This window comes from Anas platyrhynchos, chromosome 3, assembly GCF_047663525.1.
Source record: "Anas platyrhynchos isolate ZD024472 breed Pekin duck chromosome 3, IASCAAS_PekinDuck_T2T, whole genome shotgun sequence".
Taxonomy (NCBI): domain Eukaryota; kingdom Metazoa; phylum Chordata; class Aves; order Anseriformes; family Anatidae; genus Anas; species Anas platyrhynchos.
The window spans coordinates 116,397,501-116,415,905 of NC_092589.1; the positions used below are offsets into that span (position 1 = coordinate 116,397,501).

General features: G+C 37.8%; 1 protein-coding gene across 1 annotated transcript in view; it reads left to right on the forward strand.

Annotated features, from left to right (window-relative positions):
• TFAP2D (transcription factor AP-2 delta) overlaps positions 1-18,405 on the forward strand; it is a 50,059-nt gene that overhangs the window by 10,331 nt on the left and 21,323 nt on the right. The window contains exons 4-6 of the mRNA XM_005014055.5: positions 6,382-6,547; positions 9,280-9,398; positions 16,607-16,748. Coding sequence (XP_005014112.1) covers positions 6,382-6,547; positions 9,280-9,398; positions 16,607-16,748 — 427 coding nt within the window. The remainder of the gene's footprint in view (positions 1-6,381; positions 6,548-9,279; positions 9,399-16,606; positions 16,749-18,405) is intronic.

Consider the following 18,405-nt stretch of genomic DNA (forward strand, 5'->3'; position numbering starts at 1 on the left):
GCCTCCCCAAATCGGGCGGCGAATTTTAGCTCATTGGGAGTTTCTTGTTGGGGAAGGGGACTGTGGGGGCTGAGCTCAGTGCCCGGGGCTAGAGCGCTTGGTTGGCCGGGAAAGGAGAGAGCCAGCTCCCTTTAAAAGGGTCCTAGACGGAGCAAGACCTTTTCGACCTGTTTGGGGGAGAGATGCGTGGTTGGTTGGTTTGGGGGGTGTTTTTGTTTGTTTTATTTTCTTTTGATCTCCTAAAGGATCTGTATCGGCTGTGCGCGGAGAGGCGATAGTGCGGATCCCATTCACTACGGGGTTGGTGCCGCTCTCCAATCAATCTTTCTGGGGTAGACGTTGTGCATTATGTGTCTTCTGTTTTGTTTTGCACAATCTCGGCTTGGCTCCCCTTAACACACACAAGGCGTACGACGCACAGAGTGCACAACACGTTGAGCATTCCCCGGCACCTTTCAAATTCAGACACACACGCAGGGCACAAGGTGTGGAAAATCACGACCCGCATGGACACACACCACGCACATCCTCGTGGAGAGCACAGTTCCCCCCTCCAACACTGCTTTCTCTGCACCACGCAGTGCTCACTCGTGAAACACCACGGGCAGATCCCCAAAGCCTTACCAGTCACTCATACACACATCCTATAACGCACAAAACTCCAAACCTTCCTCCTGCAGCCACGCAGGACACAATGCAGGATCACACATCCCTGCCAGCAACTCACAGCTGTATTCCCCAAACGCTCGTAAGTTCTTCTGGTTTGTGTATAAGAAAGAGGAATGAAATAGATTTATTTTGGGTTCTGTCTTTCACGCTGGGAGTTGTGAAAGTGCTCCCGCATCAGTGCTGTTACTTTTGCTGAACTGAGTGACTGGGTGACTGAGATTTTAGATCCTTTTGCATCTTGAAACAATCTTTAAAGTTAACTTCCTGGACCAATCTCTCTTATTTATATTATTTTGATCTTGTCTTTGCTTCTCCCAAGGTATTTTTTTTTAACGTTGTCTAAACTTACAATTCTTAATGCTCTTAACAACTTTAAAAGCTGTATGTAGGTAAAAGATGGATCTTAAAACCTGCTGACCATCCCCTCTATCTTTCTGACTCTTCTAGTTTACATATATATATAGCATATATGTGTATATTAAATTGCTTTGTGCATGCAGACATGTCTGTGTTACCTTAACAGAAAAGCTGTTGTAGTAAAGGATATTATCTCAGAACTGTTCATATATATAGGAAGAGCTGGTTTACTTGGTTAGGTACATGAAGCAAAGTTTGTAAAACAAAAAGAGTAACTGGGGAAAGCAGGCAGTACCTGCTATTTTTTTCCTGAAAAGCGTAGATGAGTTTTAGAATTGTGAATATTTAGCCCCTGAGATTAATGACTGGATCATTTGAGGATAATTTGGAGAACATTATCAATTGCTTACAGACCTTTGGGAAATGAACATTGGATTAAATAATGCTGATAAACCCTATACAATTAACGGCTAGATTAGGTTTGTACTTGCCAGGAAAAAAATAAATAAATTATACATTAAAAAAAAAAAAAAAGTGAAGAGAGGTAGGTTTACATGTCCTCATCTTGCAACATATTGTACTTTTGTTAGAATTTCATAACTGAGCAGAAAATCTAGTATAAGCTGGAGGTTCCCACGAACAGCACCTGTAGATATAAATAATAGACTAATAAAAAGCATAGTGCATTATTAATATTTTATATAAGATTAATCAGTAGGCACTCACGCATGCTTGTGCTAATAATGTACACAAGCACACACACAAACATATATCCTGGAAAACAACACAAAACAAACATTACTTCTACACTGTTGGCTCTGGTTAATAATGGTGTTTCCTCCCATAACTATATTATATTTATAGGTGAGTATTTTAGAAAAAGGATTACCTCCTCTTGAATTAATATAAAATACTGTCATATTGCAGCTGTTATGACTAAAAAATAAGAAATGACATTGTAGAATGTTTGTATCTATAAAAAATACAGACACATTAAAAAAAAATTTGTTTGTAATAAAGCAATAGTGTTACTTATCATGAAAAGCACGAAACATGAGAATATGGATTTGCAATGACAAAATGCACAAATACTTAACTCTAACAATATTAGGGAGTCTTACATTTCAGCGGATGTTCAATGTAATCAGAATAAATCATTTCATTCTAGAAACCTTACTGTCCTGTTTATCTGTATAAAGGGAATCCTATAATCAAAGCAGATCAAGCTCTTTTTGCATCATGAGTTATTGGGATTTTCATTGTGTTGACAAGACTGGAGTATGTTGCTCTTGGGTTAGGGCATGTCTCTGTTATTCTTGCTGCTGTCATCTACAGAACTTGTCATCAGCATGTCTTGGCATTTTGCACTGACTTACACTATTTGATGGAGAGACAGGAATAAGGAAGGGAAATACTCTCCCAGTGTTTGTTGTGACTACCTTTTCTAGTATCACTTAGCCTAACTTTTGTTCACTCTAGCCATGAGAAACAAAGCAAAAGTTCAGTTCACACAGAGTTGCACTGGGGATGAACCAGCCAGCTACAAAGAAAAGGACTGGGTGCCAGAAGAAAGCTAGCTGTAAATAGTATAGTTTCTCCTTTTTCCTCTCCCTTGGAACATTTGAAATTAAGTTAAATTTATTGTAGCTGAGGTGACTCAGAATATGGCAGAATCAGGCCCTGGGTCTTTCTCCAGATGTGTTTTGCTGCATAAAGCATATCTCTTCCTCTCCTATCCTTTTCTTTTCAAACAATTGTATTTCTTGAAATCAACACAAAGGTGACAGATCAGAAGGTATAATTCTGTCTAGAAGAAAGAAAAAGTAATTGAATAAAGTTGGATAAAAGACAAGCCCTGAAGAAGGGTTTTTGTGCCTGAAAGCTTTCTTTCTTTCTTGTTGTTCCCCAAATCTATCAGTTGTAATACAAAAGATATCCCACCTTCATCTAAATCTTGTTTTACTTGTGCCTTTAAACCTCTGTGGATGTAACAGCACAACTACCACAATTTACAGTCATCTGTAATGCAGTATCTCATGGCAACAGATTATATGTGACCAGACCATATAACCACTTCACTGTGGGAATAAACAGTTGTCCTAAAAATAATTCTTTTAAAATTCAAATGCCTATTACACATGATACCCATAGCAGGAAATTGCTGAGGTAATCTTCTGAATCATCCTACCAGTTATCTCACCTTCTGCCCACTCTAATATTCTTTTTCCTAGCCTTGCAGTTGGACCGTTTGTGTGGGTAGCATCAGAACGTAATGGCCACAGCTTTCTGTGCTTTGTGTACACTGGCAGGCCTATTTCTTTGTCATGGTTATGTGTTGGGATGTTCTTCTGATGAGCTGACAACTTCTTATATATCCTAGCACCAATAGATGGTCTGTAAAGATTTCTAAAGGAAGTCAAATCTGCCAAGAGGAATAGAGATCTCCAGGCTGAACTGCTAGACTTATCAAAGGCATTATTTCTATTTTCATTTTGAGGGCATTTTCTTCTGCTTCTTCAGCTGTAACTGTTAGCATCCCAGTTCTCAAACATTATGTTATCACAAGACTAACTCAATGGTTGAACAAGGATTGATTTTTCCAACAGCAACCACAGTGGCTTTGGGTGATAGCTCATTGTTGCCACTTTTGTTCAGTGCAACATAAACCAGACCTTGTCCTCTCCTCATTGAGCTACATTTTAGAAAATCATTCTTCCATTCTAACAGATGATTAGTATATGGGGGAAAGAATACATTAAAGTGTATGTGTTTGAAAGAAACAACCCTTCGTCTTCGAGTTTGGTTGCACTTTTTCTTTCCTCTCTCTTTTAAGGATATTTCTCCTTGTTTACAGTTACTCCTTTTCCTGTTTACCACCTGGTGTAAAGGCCATGACTTCATCCATCTCCTCGTCATGGTGGTGTTTGTATGAGGAGGGCCTTGCCTTCAAAACTGCACAGTTTGTAACAAGGACATAGCTTTGTCTGTAAAACACCACACTGCTCTCTGTTGTTGAGTCAATGAATAATTAATATACTGAAATAATTATATGCAACAGATTTTACCTCCTTGTAATTTACAACTTGTGCTCCATGTTTCTGGAGAGCAAATTGCTTAGACATGTTGTCTTTATCACTTTTAACCAATAACTCACTTACCTGGAATTGCTTTGTTTGAGACCATGTTACATAGTCAAAATACTTTTAACCACTTTAGGCTATAAACAACCTTCTAGTAAATACTAATGAGATATATTCCAGTAAATTCTAGTCAGAGTAGGAACAGCTGCAGGGTAACATGTTTTTGGATTAAAGGAACAATTATTTATCTGGCATAAATGGTGCACATACTGGCTTAACCTGGCAAGAAGATAACGTTAATATCACACTGATTACAGTACAGTCTCACTCATTATAAAATTTACAGACTTATTGAAGTAAATAAATATGTACCCATTGCTACTGTTTTCTTGACACGTATATATGTAAATGTGTATATATATATTTGTGTATCGGTGCAGCAAGAAATGGCAAACAAACAAATCTACTCAGTGTTAACACTTTTCAAAAATGTACCTGACAGACCAGAAGTTTGAAAATGTTGACTGAAATTTTTTTTTTAGGTTTCTGTGCAGCCCTGTCTCAGTCAAGGAAAAAAAAATCTATCAGGCATGTGGCACCAGATTTCTGTATTTAAGCATCTGAGCTCATAAATTGTAACTCTCAGCTGTGCAAAAATGTGCATGAATGCCCTTGATGCATATATATTTTTGTTGATGCATGGTTTCTCTCCATATTCTGTCTGAGAAGTGGACACAAATATCTATCCTGTGGTATAATTGGGGAAGTCATAAAATAGCCTGCTGTACTGAGTCAGGATCTCACCCATCTGGGATTTATACTAAGAGATGTTCTTTTCTGGTTTTGCTGTCAGCACAAATGTTTAAATATACCTTCAAGAGATGAAATATTTGGATAGGAATTCTGTTTGCCTTATGTAAGCAAGCAATAGTCTGCTTTTAATGAAGTTTAATCCTTGAGTTACACTCCTCCATCTCTGCTAAAGCTGGAACGTATATAGTCACCTTATTTTTAAGAGGGATTACTTGTGGAAGAAGGAGTAAAAGTGGTCTGAAATGAGCTGTTCTGTTCTGTTCTGTTCTATTCCAGAATTCAAACTACAAACTAATTTTTTTAACCATAATAAAGTGAGTTCTTGCAGTGCAGAGTTTGGAGTGTTCATAGGAAGGATGAACGGTAGGATAACGGTATTTTTAAAACCAGTATATTTCCTTTAAACATGAATGATGAGCACAGATTCATTCTGCTGTAAGAAGGTCTTTATATCATCGTCCTTGCAGAAACCATCTAAACTCCTTCCAGAGGTGCATTGAACAATGTGGTATTTTATATCACTGTCATAAGCAGCTCATTCTTTTTTCTCATCTTTTCCCCAGGGGAGAATTGTGCATGCAGTGGTAAGATTCATTTCTTACACAGAATTTTTATTGTAGTCAGGTTGGAGAAGGCAGGTCAAAGAGTGTTTTGCACTTGGTGATAAAATATATGCTAGTCCTTAAAATTTTTATTCTCTTGGTTCAGATCCCGATAAAGTTTTCTCTCCTGCTTTCTCAGAAATTAGCTCTAACTTAAAAGCTCCATTTCACCCGAGGAGTTATTGATCACAGTCTTCATTGAAAGATTTGGTGATCATTCAGCAGTTATAGACCCAGGCCAAGTAATTGTCACTTTCAAGAGATAGCCAGTTCCAGAACTAATCTCAGATAAAGTGATGCAGCTCAATAGGTTTCAATCATTAACATCAGCTGAGGATTTGACCTAACTTTAGGAGTATATGAGAGTTAAAAGGTGAGCAAAATAGTTCTGGCTACAAATCACTGCAAACCTATAGTGGCATTGCATCTTTGTGGTTCTAAACACTGCAATGAGAGTCTAACTGACCATTTATAATAGGAACCAATGTCTTAAATTTTTACTAGATACCCAAATCTCATTCAATCATATATTGTTACTATATTAAATTCAAAACACTTTTGGTGACTTTATGCAATTTTTGTTGATCATGAAATCAAGTGAGGTAGCCATAATGATGTATTTTGCCTGTAAAACTTAAGAGATCTAATAATCCATTTTTTTCTGTATTAAAATATAAATTAATTAAAATTTCTCAAAGCAACAAAGTGATGCAATATTAATAAATACATAAAGATACAACAACAACAAAACAAAAACAACAACAAAAAAAAACACATCAGAATTCTTTTCTATTACTGAGTTTGTCAAAATATGGAACACGAAGATTTTCCATCTCTAACAGTTCTGTTTTTTTTTGTAGGTGGAACATGCGTTGTTAATCCCACTGACTTGTTCTGTTCTGTACCTGGTCGCTTATCTCTACTCAGCTCCACTTCAAAGTACAAAGTGACCATTGCAGAAGTGAAGAGGCGCCTTTCACCACCTGAATGCCTCAATGCTTCCCTCTTGGGAGGTATTTTAAGAAGGTAAGTTAAAGGCAAGAATAATAAGTACTAGACGGTTCTGTCATTTCTGTGTTTTCATTTTCTTCAAAAAGATTTTGTTCTCTTTCCCCACTTGGGTAGGTGATTGCTGCTTGGGAAAGTGGAATGAGATGAATTAGGAATGAAGACAATTTTCAGGGAAAATTTTAATAAACAATAAGAAAAAAAAAGATTATACAGATATTCTTTATGGAAAGTTTATGTTTTCATTTTATTTTGCCCCCTTATTTCAGTTACCCATCACAGATGAACAGGTGTTTTTTGTTGTTGTTGTTTTGTTTGTTGTTTTTGTTTGTTTGTTTGTTTGTTTTGAAATGAAAAATAAATAAATAAATCTGTGTGAAAAAAAAAAAAAATCATTAGCACTATAAATTGACCTTTTTTGAGAAACTATTTCAAATTACATTGTTTTACCAGGTGTAAAACAACCTTCACTGTAAAAAGAAAACAAAACAAAACAAAACAAAAAAAAAAAAAAAAAGGAGGTTTAGGGATGCTTTTTTCTTCCATTTACCCTCTCATGCCTCCTGAGCACAGAAAAGATGGAGTTGGCAGAGTATGCTGGTTTCATTTTTTCATTGTGAGATGCTGGAGGAGAAGCGAGTAATTAGGTATGATTTTGTCTCTGACCCTTCACTGACCAGAGTAGATGCTTGCAGAGTGTAGTAGCAGAAAGGAGGAAAGTGGCAGACTTTGCTTCACATTACAAGTGGAAAACAAGGAGGCAACTGTAATTCAGCCAGGCATATGTGAGTCGCAATGTCCCTGAGGCATCAACTTAGATGGCATAAGCTACTTGAATGCCCTTTGATCAAAACTAGCTGGAAAGTCATAGGCTATTTCACTGCTGTCACTGAAGGCCACACTGATCCCTGTAGTTACACTGTAAGTCATTTTATCCAACCTACTATATTCTAAGATATGTAGCAGTCCAAGAACTGTCTCAAGCCATATTGCAGTGTAAGGACTAGATTGCAAAATTGTTCCGGGGGCATACACTCCACTGAACTGCCTCAATAGACATTGAATTCCAAAATCTACATCCACAAAAATTTTCCTCTGCTAGTTCTTCACCCTGGAGATGCTTTCAACTAGCAGTTACATAAACGTTCATTTTAAATACTCATACCAAACTTCATCAATACCACTAAAACGTGTTAAGAATGCAAGGGCATGAGTGTGAACATGGGTACTTAATTCTCTCTTCTGTTAAAATGCTTGAATGATCCCCATATGGTTTTGACCCAAACCAAATATCATTCTAGCAAATCATCCTGGGGCCTGGTTGATGATTTATCCAGGGGCTGCTCCAAGCTGGCAGTTTGGATAAAGCAATTCTATTTTACAGTGCAGAGAGTGTAAGCATATAGATGTGGTCAGGCTATACCAGTAGGTCTCAGAACTAGAGAAGAGAGTCGGACATTGTTGACAAGCACAGATGCAGTGAAAACAAATCTGCTTCATGATTTGCCCAAGACCAGGAAGGGTTAGTTTTGCATTCCATAAGTAATCACCATCAGGATATTTCCCCAGCTTGTTGTTCTCAGTAGACACTTCCTGACATAATATAGTCAAAATTGTGTAATCTCTCAGTGGGTAAAAGTGACCATAAAAATTGGGATATTCCTTCCTCTGCCTGAAAGAACTTGAAGCTGCATCTCAAAACATATAGGCAGACACTTTTAGTAATCAGTGATGGGTTATTCTAGGCTGGAGGACCCTCAGTCTCATTTGAGAATAAATAAATATTTGTTGGGCAAAAACGAAGGCATAAAAGTGGTGATGACTTTATTATCTAATGACTGGGCCTTTCATTTGGGATGGGAAAGATCTGGGTTACAGTCACTGCTCTATTCAATGTTTAAGCATTTTAACATTAGTTATGCACCTCTAGCTTGCTGCTGCATTCGTTGAAAAGACACAGGTTCAAATTCCCTCAGGCTGAACAAGAATTTGAACCTAAGTCTGCTGCATAAGTGAATATGCTTGAAAAGCTTCAAACACTGAAGTACTGCAGAAAAGCAGTTGTGGGATGCACCAGGAACTATTTTGTGAGAACAAAGTGTTGTAGACATCTGGGATAGGGGCATAGATAACCAAAGATGTCTGAGATTTTATCATCAACATTTTTTATTGGCTTATCCATATTCTTAGGAAGTGCTGGGCTTCATATATCACATTTCTTTGTACCCAGATTTCTACATAGATCATATAAGCATAGCTGGAGCTGTGTTCCACATAGACATCTGCATTTTAGTAGCTGTCTGGCTTCCTTTTATAATCGTGTAGAAGAAATTGGTAAAGGTCCCTTATTCTAGACTTCTGTTTATTATCAGTCTAGAAGTGTTTGCTTCTCTTTGGATTGTCTTGGGAGCCTGGGGTGGCTAGGTCAGATATAAGTGACTATACTGTCAATATTTACATTCAGTCATTGCAATCCCAGGCTCAGCGTCCAAACATGGCCATGGGTTCCACTAAGTAGAAAGCTGTGTGAAGATCTGATACACCTTTGATATTTTAATGTCTGTCAAAAAAACAACCTGAAAAACTCACACAGTGTGTGTAGGTACTTAAGAATATAACTCTGAAAGACTTTCCATTGATGTCATCAGAGTTGGCATGGTTGCATACATTTGCCAATAAGGTGTACACCATTTCTAGATAGAGAGCACAATAAACACAAAATCCTCTCTTCTACATTTCTCTTCTGACAGAGCAAAATCTAAGAATGGAGGACGCTGCTTGAGAGAAAAATTAGACAGACTGGGACTGAATTTGCCTGCAGGAAGAAGAAAAGCAGCAAATGTCACACTCTTGACTTCCTTGGTAGAAGGTAGGGTTTGTAATACTGCAATAATATAAACACAATTTAAATGTTTTTTGTTAAAACACTTTTCAGCCACTGTGTTAAGTATCATAATCTGTATTTGTACAAAGAGGAGAACTGGCTTGCCCAAAGCCACAGACAGAACCAGTGGCAACATGGAAGTTCACTCTGATATGTCTTTGCTCCCAGCAAGTGGTTTGGTCATATAGTTTCCTCAGCATTGATCTGTGCTTTTTGTGCTGGGATCTGCCTTACAAATCAATGATCCAAGAGTTCTTGTGAGAGAGATGAATGTCTTACACCAGCTCTGCAAGTAGGTTTGTTTATACTTTTTTTTTTAAAAAACAACAACAACAACAAAGAACACTTGTGAATTTCCTGGACCTGATCCAAAAGTGTGATTTTTTCCTCCCATAAGAAGGCCTATTATTTACACAACCCTTTTCCTCTCATACATAAATGAATGATTTTTTTTACTTTTTTTTTTTTTTTTCAGATAAACTCTAGGCAGACCCAGGAGATACTTTCTTGGCCTTTATTTGTTGTTTAAATACAATTCACCAAATACTGATGTGTTCTTCAAACATTCAGCTGGGAGATGCAGGTTCAAACCCCTCAGGCAAAAGGAAGAAACTCTACCTGAATCTCTTCTATTCTGGGTGAATCCACTAAGTACTCAGTTTGTTGTTTGGCTGCACGGAGCAGCTCTGGGAATTTCAAATCCCTCCTCCTTGATGTTGAGAGCATTCAGCTCATCCTAAAGGTCAACACCTTCTGGGATCATAACCTGAAAAGTCCATACAGATCTAGGCAAGTAGACTGAGGTCTCAGCACATATTACCACAGAATCACAGAACTACAGAAAGGTTGAGGCTAGAAGAGACCTCTGGTGATCTTCTAGTTCAACCCTTCTGCTCAAAGCAGTGTCAAGTAGAAGAGATTGCTTAGGACCTTGTCTAGTCAGGTTTTGAATATCTCCAACAGTGGAGTCTCTACAAAACAGGGTAAAAAACACTGAATCCACACAAAATGAGATTTTTCAGAATTTAAGAAGAGAAACTGGGATCCTCATAGGCACTGAGCACACAAAACTACAATGGGGCTGCTCTGAAATACAGACATATCCATATCCACTTTCCTCCAATAAAGAGAAAGTCCTAATGAAGTTGCAGACTTAGAAAAGGTACCAGTTTAGGGGAGTAAGGGCTGTTCCTTCATGAGTCTTGGGTCTTAGCAGAGAAGAATAAACAGCTATGTGACCAGACACTCATTCATTAGAAGAGGTGGAGAGGGAGGAAACCCTCTTTCAATTGTTGGCCTGGGACTGATGGCAATGTAGTTTTACTGTAAGTCACAATTAGATTTTTTATTTTTTTTTTTCCCGGGAATGGATCTGTCTTTGCCTCCCTGCCCTTTGCTCAAAGCCAATAGTAAAATTGTTATCAAGCCTATACCATTGCTTTTTTTCATGGACTGTTCTATTGTGATATTCTAAGTCCTAAAGATATACACTGAAGAAAATGAGTTCATTAGACCTGCTTGCCTAGACATGATAAACATGGATCTTGTCTACCAACATCTTTGGGAAAGACACCATCGTATGTGTTAATATTCCAACAGAAATCAAAATGAAGCTCATTTTATGTCTATGCAAACAATGTCTATGTAAATTTAGTTGTTTTCATTGAATTCTGTATGGTATATTCTCCCTCTTTGCATGCAAATATTACTTCCAACTGGTTATAACTTGTAGCACAGCTTCTGAAAGGAAGCCCATCCTTCAGTGGCTACTGATGATGGATGAGGCAGATATGGAGACACACAGGCTTACTCCAGATTTTAGAATCACAGAATTGTAAGGGTTGGAAGGGACCTCCAGAGATCATCAGGTCCAACCCCTCTGCCAAAGCAGGTTCCCTAGAGCAGGTTGCCCAGGTAGGCATCCAGACGGGCCTTGATTATCTCCAGAGAAGTAGACTCCACAGCCTTCCCAGGCAGCTTCTTCCAGTGCTCTGTCACCTTCACCATGAAGAAGTTCTTTCACACTTTGTTGCAGAACTTCCTGCACTCCATTTTGTGGCCATTGACCCTTGTCCTGTCCCCATAGACCACTAAAAAGAAGTTGACCATATCCCTTTGTCTCCCACATTTAAGGTATTTGTAAACATTGATAAGATCCTCTCTCAGTCTTCTTTTCTCAAGGCTGAACAGATCCAGGTCTTTCCGCCTTTCTTCATAGGGGAAGATATGAAGACAATGTGCAAAAAAAACAGTACTGGTTTTTAGCGCGTAATATTGATACACAAATTGATGTCATAACGTGTTAGTCTTATTTAATCCCAAAATCTCGGGTGAACTGTGTGGACTTCTCATATAGACCCTGCATTGTGTCTCAATTATGGTAGGTACTTTTAAGTTTGTTATTACAGAAACTAACAAGGTCCTCACAGTCCTCATTGTATTGAAGTATTTAATATTCCTGTAAGGTAGGTATGTTCTTGACCTCTTCAATATCACTTTGAGTGAGGTAAGAAAAGGCAAAATCAATTGTGTGGTTATTACGCATTTTGTCAAAGACATCTCAAAAGTTTAACACAACTAAGATTTCTCTTAATCTAAAATAGATTAAAATTATTGTGGTTTTGGGAGTCCTTTGAAGTTCAACAGAAAAACTGCAATGAATTTCTAGAATGTGGTGATAATGTGAAGATCCAGATTTTATGAAAATTATTCAGTTCTTTTTTTCTACAAGATTGCTTCTCTTTGGGTTCAGCATGGCTGCTGGCTGTTTACTGTTACTTTTTTTTTTTTTTTTTTTGGTGTGTGTGTGTGTTTTTGTTTGTTTGTTTTTGATAAGACTGCATCTTTAGTGTCTTTGGTAAGAAATTCTGGGGACCAAAGTAGGAATTATTGGAGATATTAGTTCTGTTCTTTATATTCTCATCCACATAGATTAGCACAATGGGTGGAAAGAAAGACTGGGAGAACAACTGCAGCATCGCAAGACTTCACCTATAGGTTGAACAAAGCTAAGCAGCAGTGCTGGACTTAGCTTTGTTCAACCTATAGGTGAAGGATGCCCTCTAGTGCCTAAATTAGAAGACAGGAAAGGTCATTTTCTTACCAGCTCTAAAAATAATATACTTTTAAAAAAATCCTACTTAGCTAATGTAATAAAGGCTCTCCATTAATGGCATTCCCAAGGATAAGCAGGTTCAAAGGAGTCAAAAGCATCCCCGGTAAGAATACAGAAGGATGCAAGAAGATGAGAGATGTCCCCATCAGATGATCACTTATAAGGCAGAGACATAGCATAAATGTTATATCAGATGCAGGTAAAAGAAATACGTGAATGAATTTAAAACAACAGATTCTTTTTTTTACAAAAAAAAAAAAAAAAAAATCTGGAAAAGCACTGATGAAAAAAATATGGAATTTGTTTTCCTGTCAAACCTAAGTAAAATACTAAATTCACTAGACAGAGCAATGATGACTGCTTTTGTTATTTGGGGACCAAGACTTTTGAGAAAAATAGATCAGCAGTTATTTTATTTTTTTTTTACTCTGCTAGCAACTGTCACACTCTCCCTTCAGCCTTTGTTTTAATATCCTTCCACATTTCCCCCATTCCCTTCTCATCCTACAAACTGAAAAAAAAAAAAAAAAAAAAAAAAAAAAAGCATTTTCATTCCACCTCCTGCCTGTCTCTCCTCCCCCTGCGTAGCATCTCTGCTGGGTAGAGCATCCAGAGGAGGTGAAGCTAAGAGAGAGTAAGAGGTTCAGATGCCAAGTGTCCTCCTCCTGGGACACTGCTTCTGCCTTCAATCTTCATAGGAGCATCTCTCACTCTTGCTAAACCCAGGAGAGGCTCACACTGCTCCTTGCACCTGCCCACAGAAGCCTGTCAAAGTATACAGGCTGGTCCCTCCACTGAGGCTTTCTAGAGCTGTCTATTCTAATTCAACTTCAGCAACTGCTTTTTTCCATCATGCAAAGCTCTCTGGTCAATTGTCAAACAATATAGGAAAGGCAGCACTGCCTATAGCTACAAAGACATGCTGTATTTATGTAGAAAACGCCAATGATCCCCAGCACCCATTCTTTGTCTCTGCAGAAGGAAAGAATAAGGGGCATTGCACATAGCGAAATTTGAATTTAGGTGAAACAAAGCAATTGGCTACAAGTGCCAGATATTTTAGGGTTTTCTACCTTTTGTAAAACTACTCCCTAACATAAGTAATAATAAAGCAGAATACTGCAAATTTAAATTGAAAGAGAAAAAAACAGTCCATTTACATTTCCAATATTTCTACTTTCTCCCCTAGAATAAATGTTTGTCTGAAATATGATATAGAAAAAAAAATATTTTATCATGTTTTGTACAAACTGCTTTCCCTGGACATGTTTTACCGTGCATTAATGTTAGACAACTCCATTCACTGATATTAAATATATATAATATATATAGGAATATAACACAGTCCACTTTTACATGTAAATACACCATCATTAGGTGGCAGTTCAAAATGACATATTTGCTCAGCTATGAAATATGATAAACAATATTCTGTAGAGTGTTCCATGTTTAGATTTTTGTTTTTGTCTGGAATTTGATGACGTAATTTAGAATGCCTATTCCATATATCACATAGGTGTACTTGCTATACATATGGTTATGCATAGTTATAAAGTACATTTATAACCTACATCAATTTATGCTTTCCAGTATTTTTTAAAATATATTTAAAACATTTGCAGATTTATTTTTCTCACACAACACAATAGACACTTTTTTAGTTATTTTTTTCCTACCTAAAAGTAGATACATAAGTCCTCTAGTTTCTTTTTTCTCTTGATTGTATTTCTCTATATACACTATTAGCAGTCAGTCATAATCACAATCCCAGCCCCAGGCAAGATGAGCAAGTTTTATACTTTTATATGTTTTATACTTTTATATATTTTTTTAAGATCATCCAACTGGTTTAGTATAATTTCTTAGCTTTAGTAAATAATATACACCATCTCTGGAAGGATGAGTTATAATGACTGTTCATGTTTTCTTTCCCTTTCTTTTTCACATTAAGTAAAAACATTCAAATTTCAGTCAGTACATTGCTGGTCATGTTAAATAAACGCCAACATTCTACCACTTTTTTTTTTTTCCCCCTAGAAGAAAGCAAGTTTTGTTTTTTTTTTAATTTATTTTTTTTTTCCAATGGCTAAATGCTGAACTGTTTTCCTGAGTACATTCTTTGTATTGTTACTTGGGTCTGACTGGGATCAAGATAGAGCTGTCCAAAGAATGGCAATTCCACCAGCTTGAAAGGGTTTGATTTTTATCTTCTTTCTGCACTGGCATGAAAACTAATCTATCATGCATTTTAATAGAGTTTTGTCTAAAAGCAAAACCTGACACTGAAAGGGAGAGTAGCAGAGTAATTGAAATACAAATTTTGAAGCATCTCAACAAAAATTTAGAAGTTGTAGCTTAAATTTTTAACCTCTGGATGTTTTAAATACAGGGCTGGCTGTCAAATATATGCCAGTATACAGGCCAGTATATTCTGTGTGATTAACAATTAAATCAATTGAAGTTAAGTTAACAATTCAACATTGAATTAAGTTGCTTAGTTGTGGAATCTACATGGCTGGAAATATTCAAGACTAGGTTGAAAATGCCCTGAGTAATGTCATCTAAAGCCCAATTTCAACAGAAGATCTCCAGAATTCCCATCCAACCTGGACTTTTCTACATTCCATCTGATCTGCTTGCCTTCCACAGTTCACCTGATCCGTTTGCCTTCTACTTTAGTACAGGATGATATGTGCAAATAAAGTGCATTAAAAGTGCAAATTAAAGTGCAAATTTCTCTTCATTGACTAGGGAGTCTTAGCTCAGATGTCAATACTGATTTTTAATCATATGAATCTCAACTGCAGGTATTCTCAGATGGAGGTGTTACAGGTCCTGCATTTCTCCTAATTGTCTGTTTAGAGCATTAACAGGGTCTCCAAAGAACTAGGGTCCAATGTCACCACTCAAGACGGCACTCAAATAGTCATCTCTGAAAACAAACAAACAGAACTAATGAGCAGATAAACAAAACCAGACAAACAAATACCCTAATCCCAAAACAGTTCTGGAGCATGTCACTGTTAGTCATTCATACAGATGTACTTCAACATAGTTCTGGTAGCTGACCTATTTTTACCTTCTACTTTGAGATGAGTGCAAGTGTGATCTCAAAGTGCCTATTTCCCACCAGGGAAAGGCTAACTTAGGCACAGATGTTCACACTCCAGTCAGCTGTGTTTGATGAGATAAAACCTACACCAAGGTTGTCAGAGTGACAACATGCAGACTAGGGAATGTTCGGTAAATCATAAAATAAATTTCTGAGTTCTCTGTGTTAATGGAGAGGGGCAGATATTTCCAAAGGCATTTGGCACTCAATATGGATTTAGGTGATGGTGTCCAATCTCTGTAGATTGTAGTACAATCTGTAGAAGTGTGGAGAAGTTCAGTGTCTACCTTTGTCAAAGACTTTTCACAAAGCCTAGTCAAGTCCTGTGCATTGATTTCCCCACATATAAAACATCATCTGTGATCTTCATTGTCTTCCCTTTTATTTTGTCTGGTGAATTTTGATTACAAGCTTTTCTGAAAACAGGATTGTTTCTTGTGCTGTACTTCATGGGCCACTCATCTTTAGAGTGGGGCACTTGTACTGTGCCTGCTCACTTAACTCTTTAAGAAAATATGCTGAAGTGTATGTTTTTTCTCATAGTTCTCTCCCGAGGTAAGAAGCTGTTCTTCCTTTATAGACAGAGAAGTGAAGCACCAAAGGCTGAATCTTGTCTGTTTAAAAAGTTTTATTCCCACCACACTAATTTTTATTACTGATGATCTGAGTTTACAAAACTTGCAAAGCTACACCTATATACTGGTGGCAGTTAAGGGAGATGAACTCAAGTGTACTGAGTGGTGTTTTCTCATGACAGGAACATACCTCTTATCTTCTGGCTGGCACCATCTGAAGCCTAAGTATGAGCAGGTGAAATGGACTGAAATCCGTATCAGAGACTGGGGGGAGTAGATGTCTACAAGAGTGACTTTATTTTTTATTTTTTTTTTAATGATGATGGAAATTCTTTAATAAAATAAAAATAAAATAAATCCTAACTGACTGACCTGTTTTGTTTACCTACAGGGGAAGCATTACACTTGGCCAGAGATTTCGGCTACACCTGTGAAACAGAGTTCCCTGCCAAGGCAGTGGGAGAGCACATTGCCAGACAGCACATGGAGCAGAAAGAGCAGACAGCAAGAAAAAAGATGATCTTAGCAACAAAGTAAGAAGTGGGGGGGAAATGATGTCATATTGAAAAAGAAATCTGTCTGTCACTTTTCCATTCTGAATCTGGGGGCTGGAGGGAGGAGTGGGAGTAAAGATCTGTGATTGTGGTGACTGCTATCACAACAGTACTCACTGACAGAAAATGAGAGCAAGCTCCTTTAGAGATGCTGTAAAAGGAACCTTATTTATACTATAATGAGGTTTTAATAGTTATGTTCTCATTGTCTGCAGTTAAGGAGGCTTGTACATCTTAGTCTCAGAGTATTTGATTTAAGTGTGTAGAGAGGACATTATTACATGGTAAAAGATTTAGGACAAACTGGCTTTGTCTCCTGTTTGCACAGCAGCAAATACAAGATGTATGAAAAGGAGATCTAAGTTTCTGCTGAAGTATCAGTTTCTGTTAGATAGCTATCGTGTGTCTGCTGAGGGAGTGCTGATCTGCACAGGGACAGATCCTCTCTGCTTGTAAAATTGCAAGGGTTTCCCTGAAGTCAAAGGCACCGGAAAAGTGTACACCAGCAGGGGAGCTTTGCTAAAGCCATTAAAGATATGCAGAGCCACCCGACTTCAGTCTAAACAAGCCACTCACCTCCCTGGAGCAGTAACATTATGTTAGGATAACATTTCATCTAAGTTAATTAGCCTTGATGAGGGAAGAATTAGCCTCTGCGAGCCATGGGAAACAGGAATAAATAGTCTACATGGCATAACATAGACCTACACTAGGTGTGTGGTATGCTTGCAAGGGGTGGCCTCGAATATAATCAGATACTTCCAGAGCTATGTTACACAGGAAGGCAGGAGAGCTGAGGACAGAAACCAAGACATCATCCACCTCTTTTCTCCATTGCTGGAAACGTTTGAGAATGATGCATCCAACAGAGAGTAATTCTTCTACAGTAAGGGTGAAGGCTGAGCAGCCACAGAATTGTCCCTTATATATCAATGTCACTGTGTTTTGTCTAGTGTGGGGAACAGGATTGCTGGCTTTGATATCCTTCTTGTATCCAGAGTTCTTCACCTTGAAGGTGACCCAGAAGTGACATGCACTGAAACCTCTCTCTGCATTCATATATAGCCCATCAACAATCTGCACAATCTGTATCATATAACTTTTTAAGATCTGATTGTAATGCTGGACACTATATAAGCAAGAGTTAAGACATTGCCACAGCTCCAGAATTTGCCCTGACTATAAATGTTACCTAACCTTGTTGGCAGAAATCATCTGCCTTGTTTTCTGGCTCTGAGGAGAGATCACTTTGCCACAGGTGATAATGAGCAGTGGATGACTGTCATGTCCTACCTCCAAAGGCTGTCCCACTGGGGGACAAGTAAGAATCTGCCGACGCTTTCTCACCACTCCATTTCCCTCACTTTTTACTAGGGAGGTAGGGAATCATGGGCATACATTACTCCAAACATCCATGAACTTTGAGTTTAAGTTTTTATTCTGTACTAGTAACAACAACAACAACGTGTTGTGTTTTTTTTTTGTTTGTTTGTTTGTTTGTTTGTTTGTTTGTTTTTTTTTTTTTCTCTCTCAACATTTAAAAGCACCAGCGAATTGATCAGTGCCTCACCAATAGCCACATCCTACTGCAGTCAGAGCAATTAATAGGGACAGGTGGGTCAATGTGTGTGCTACT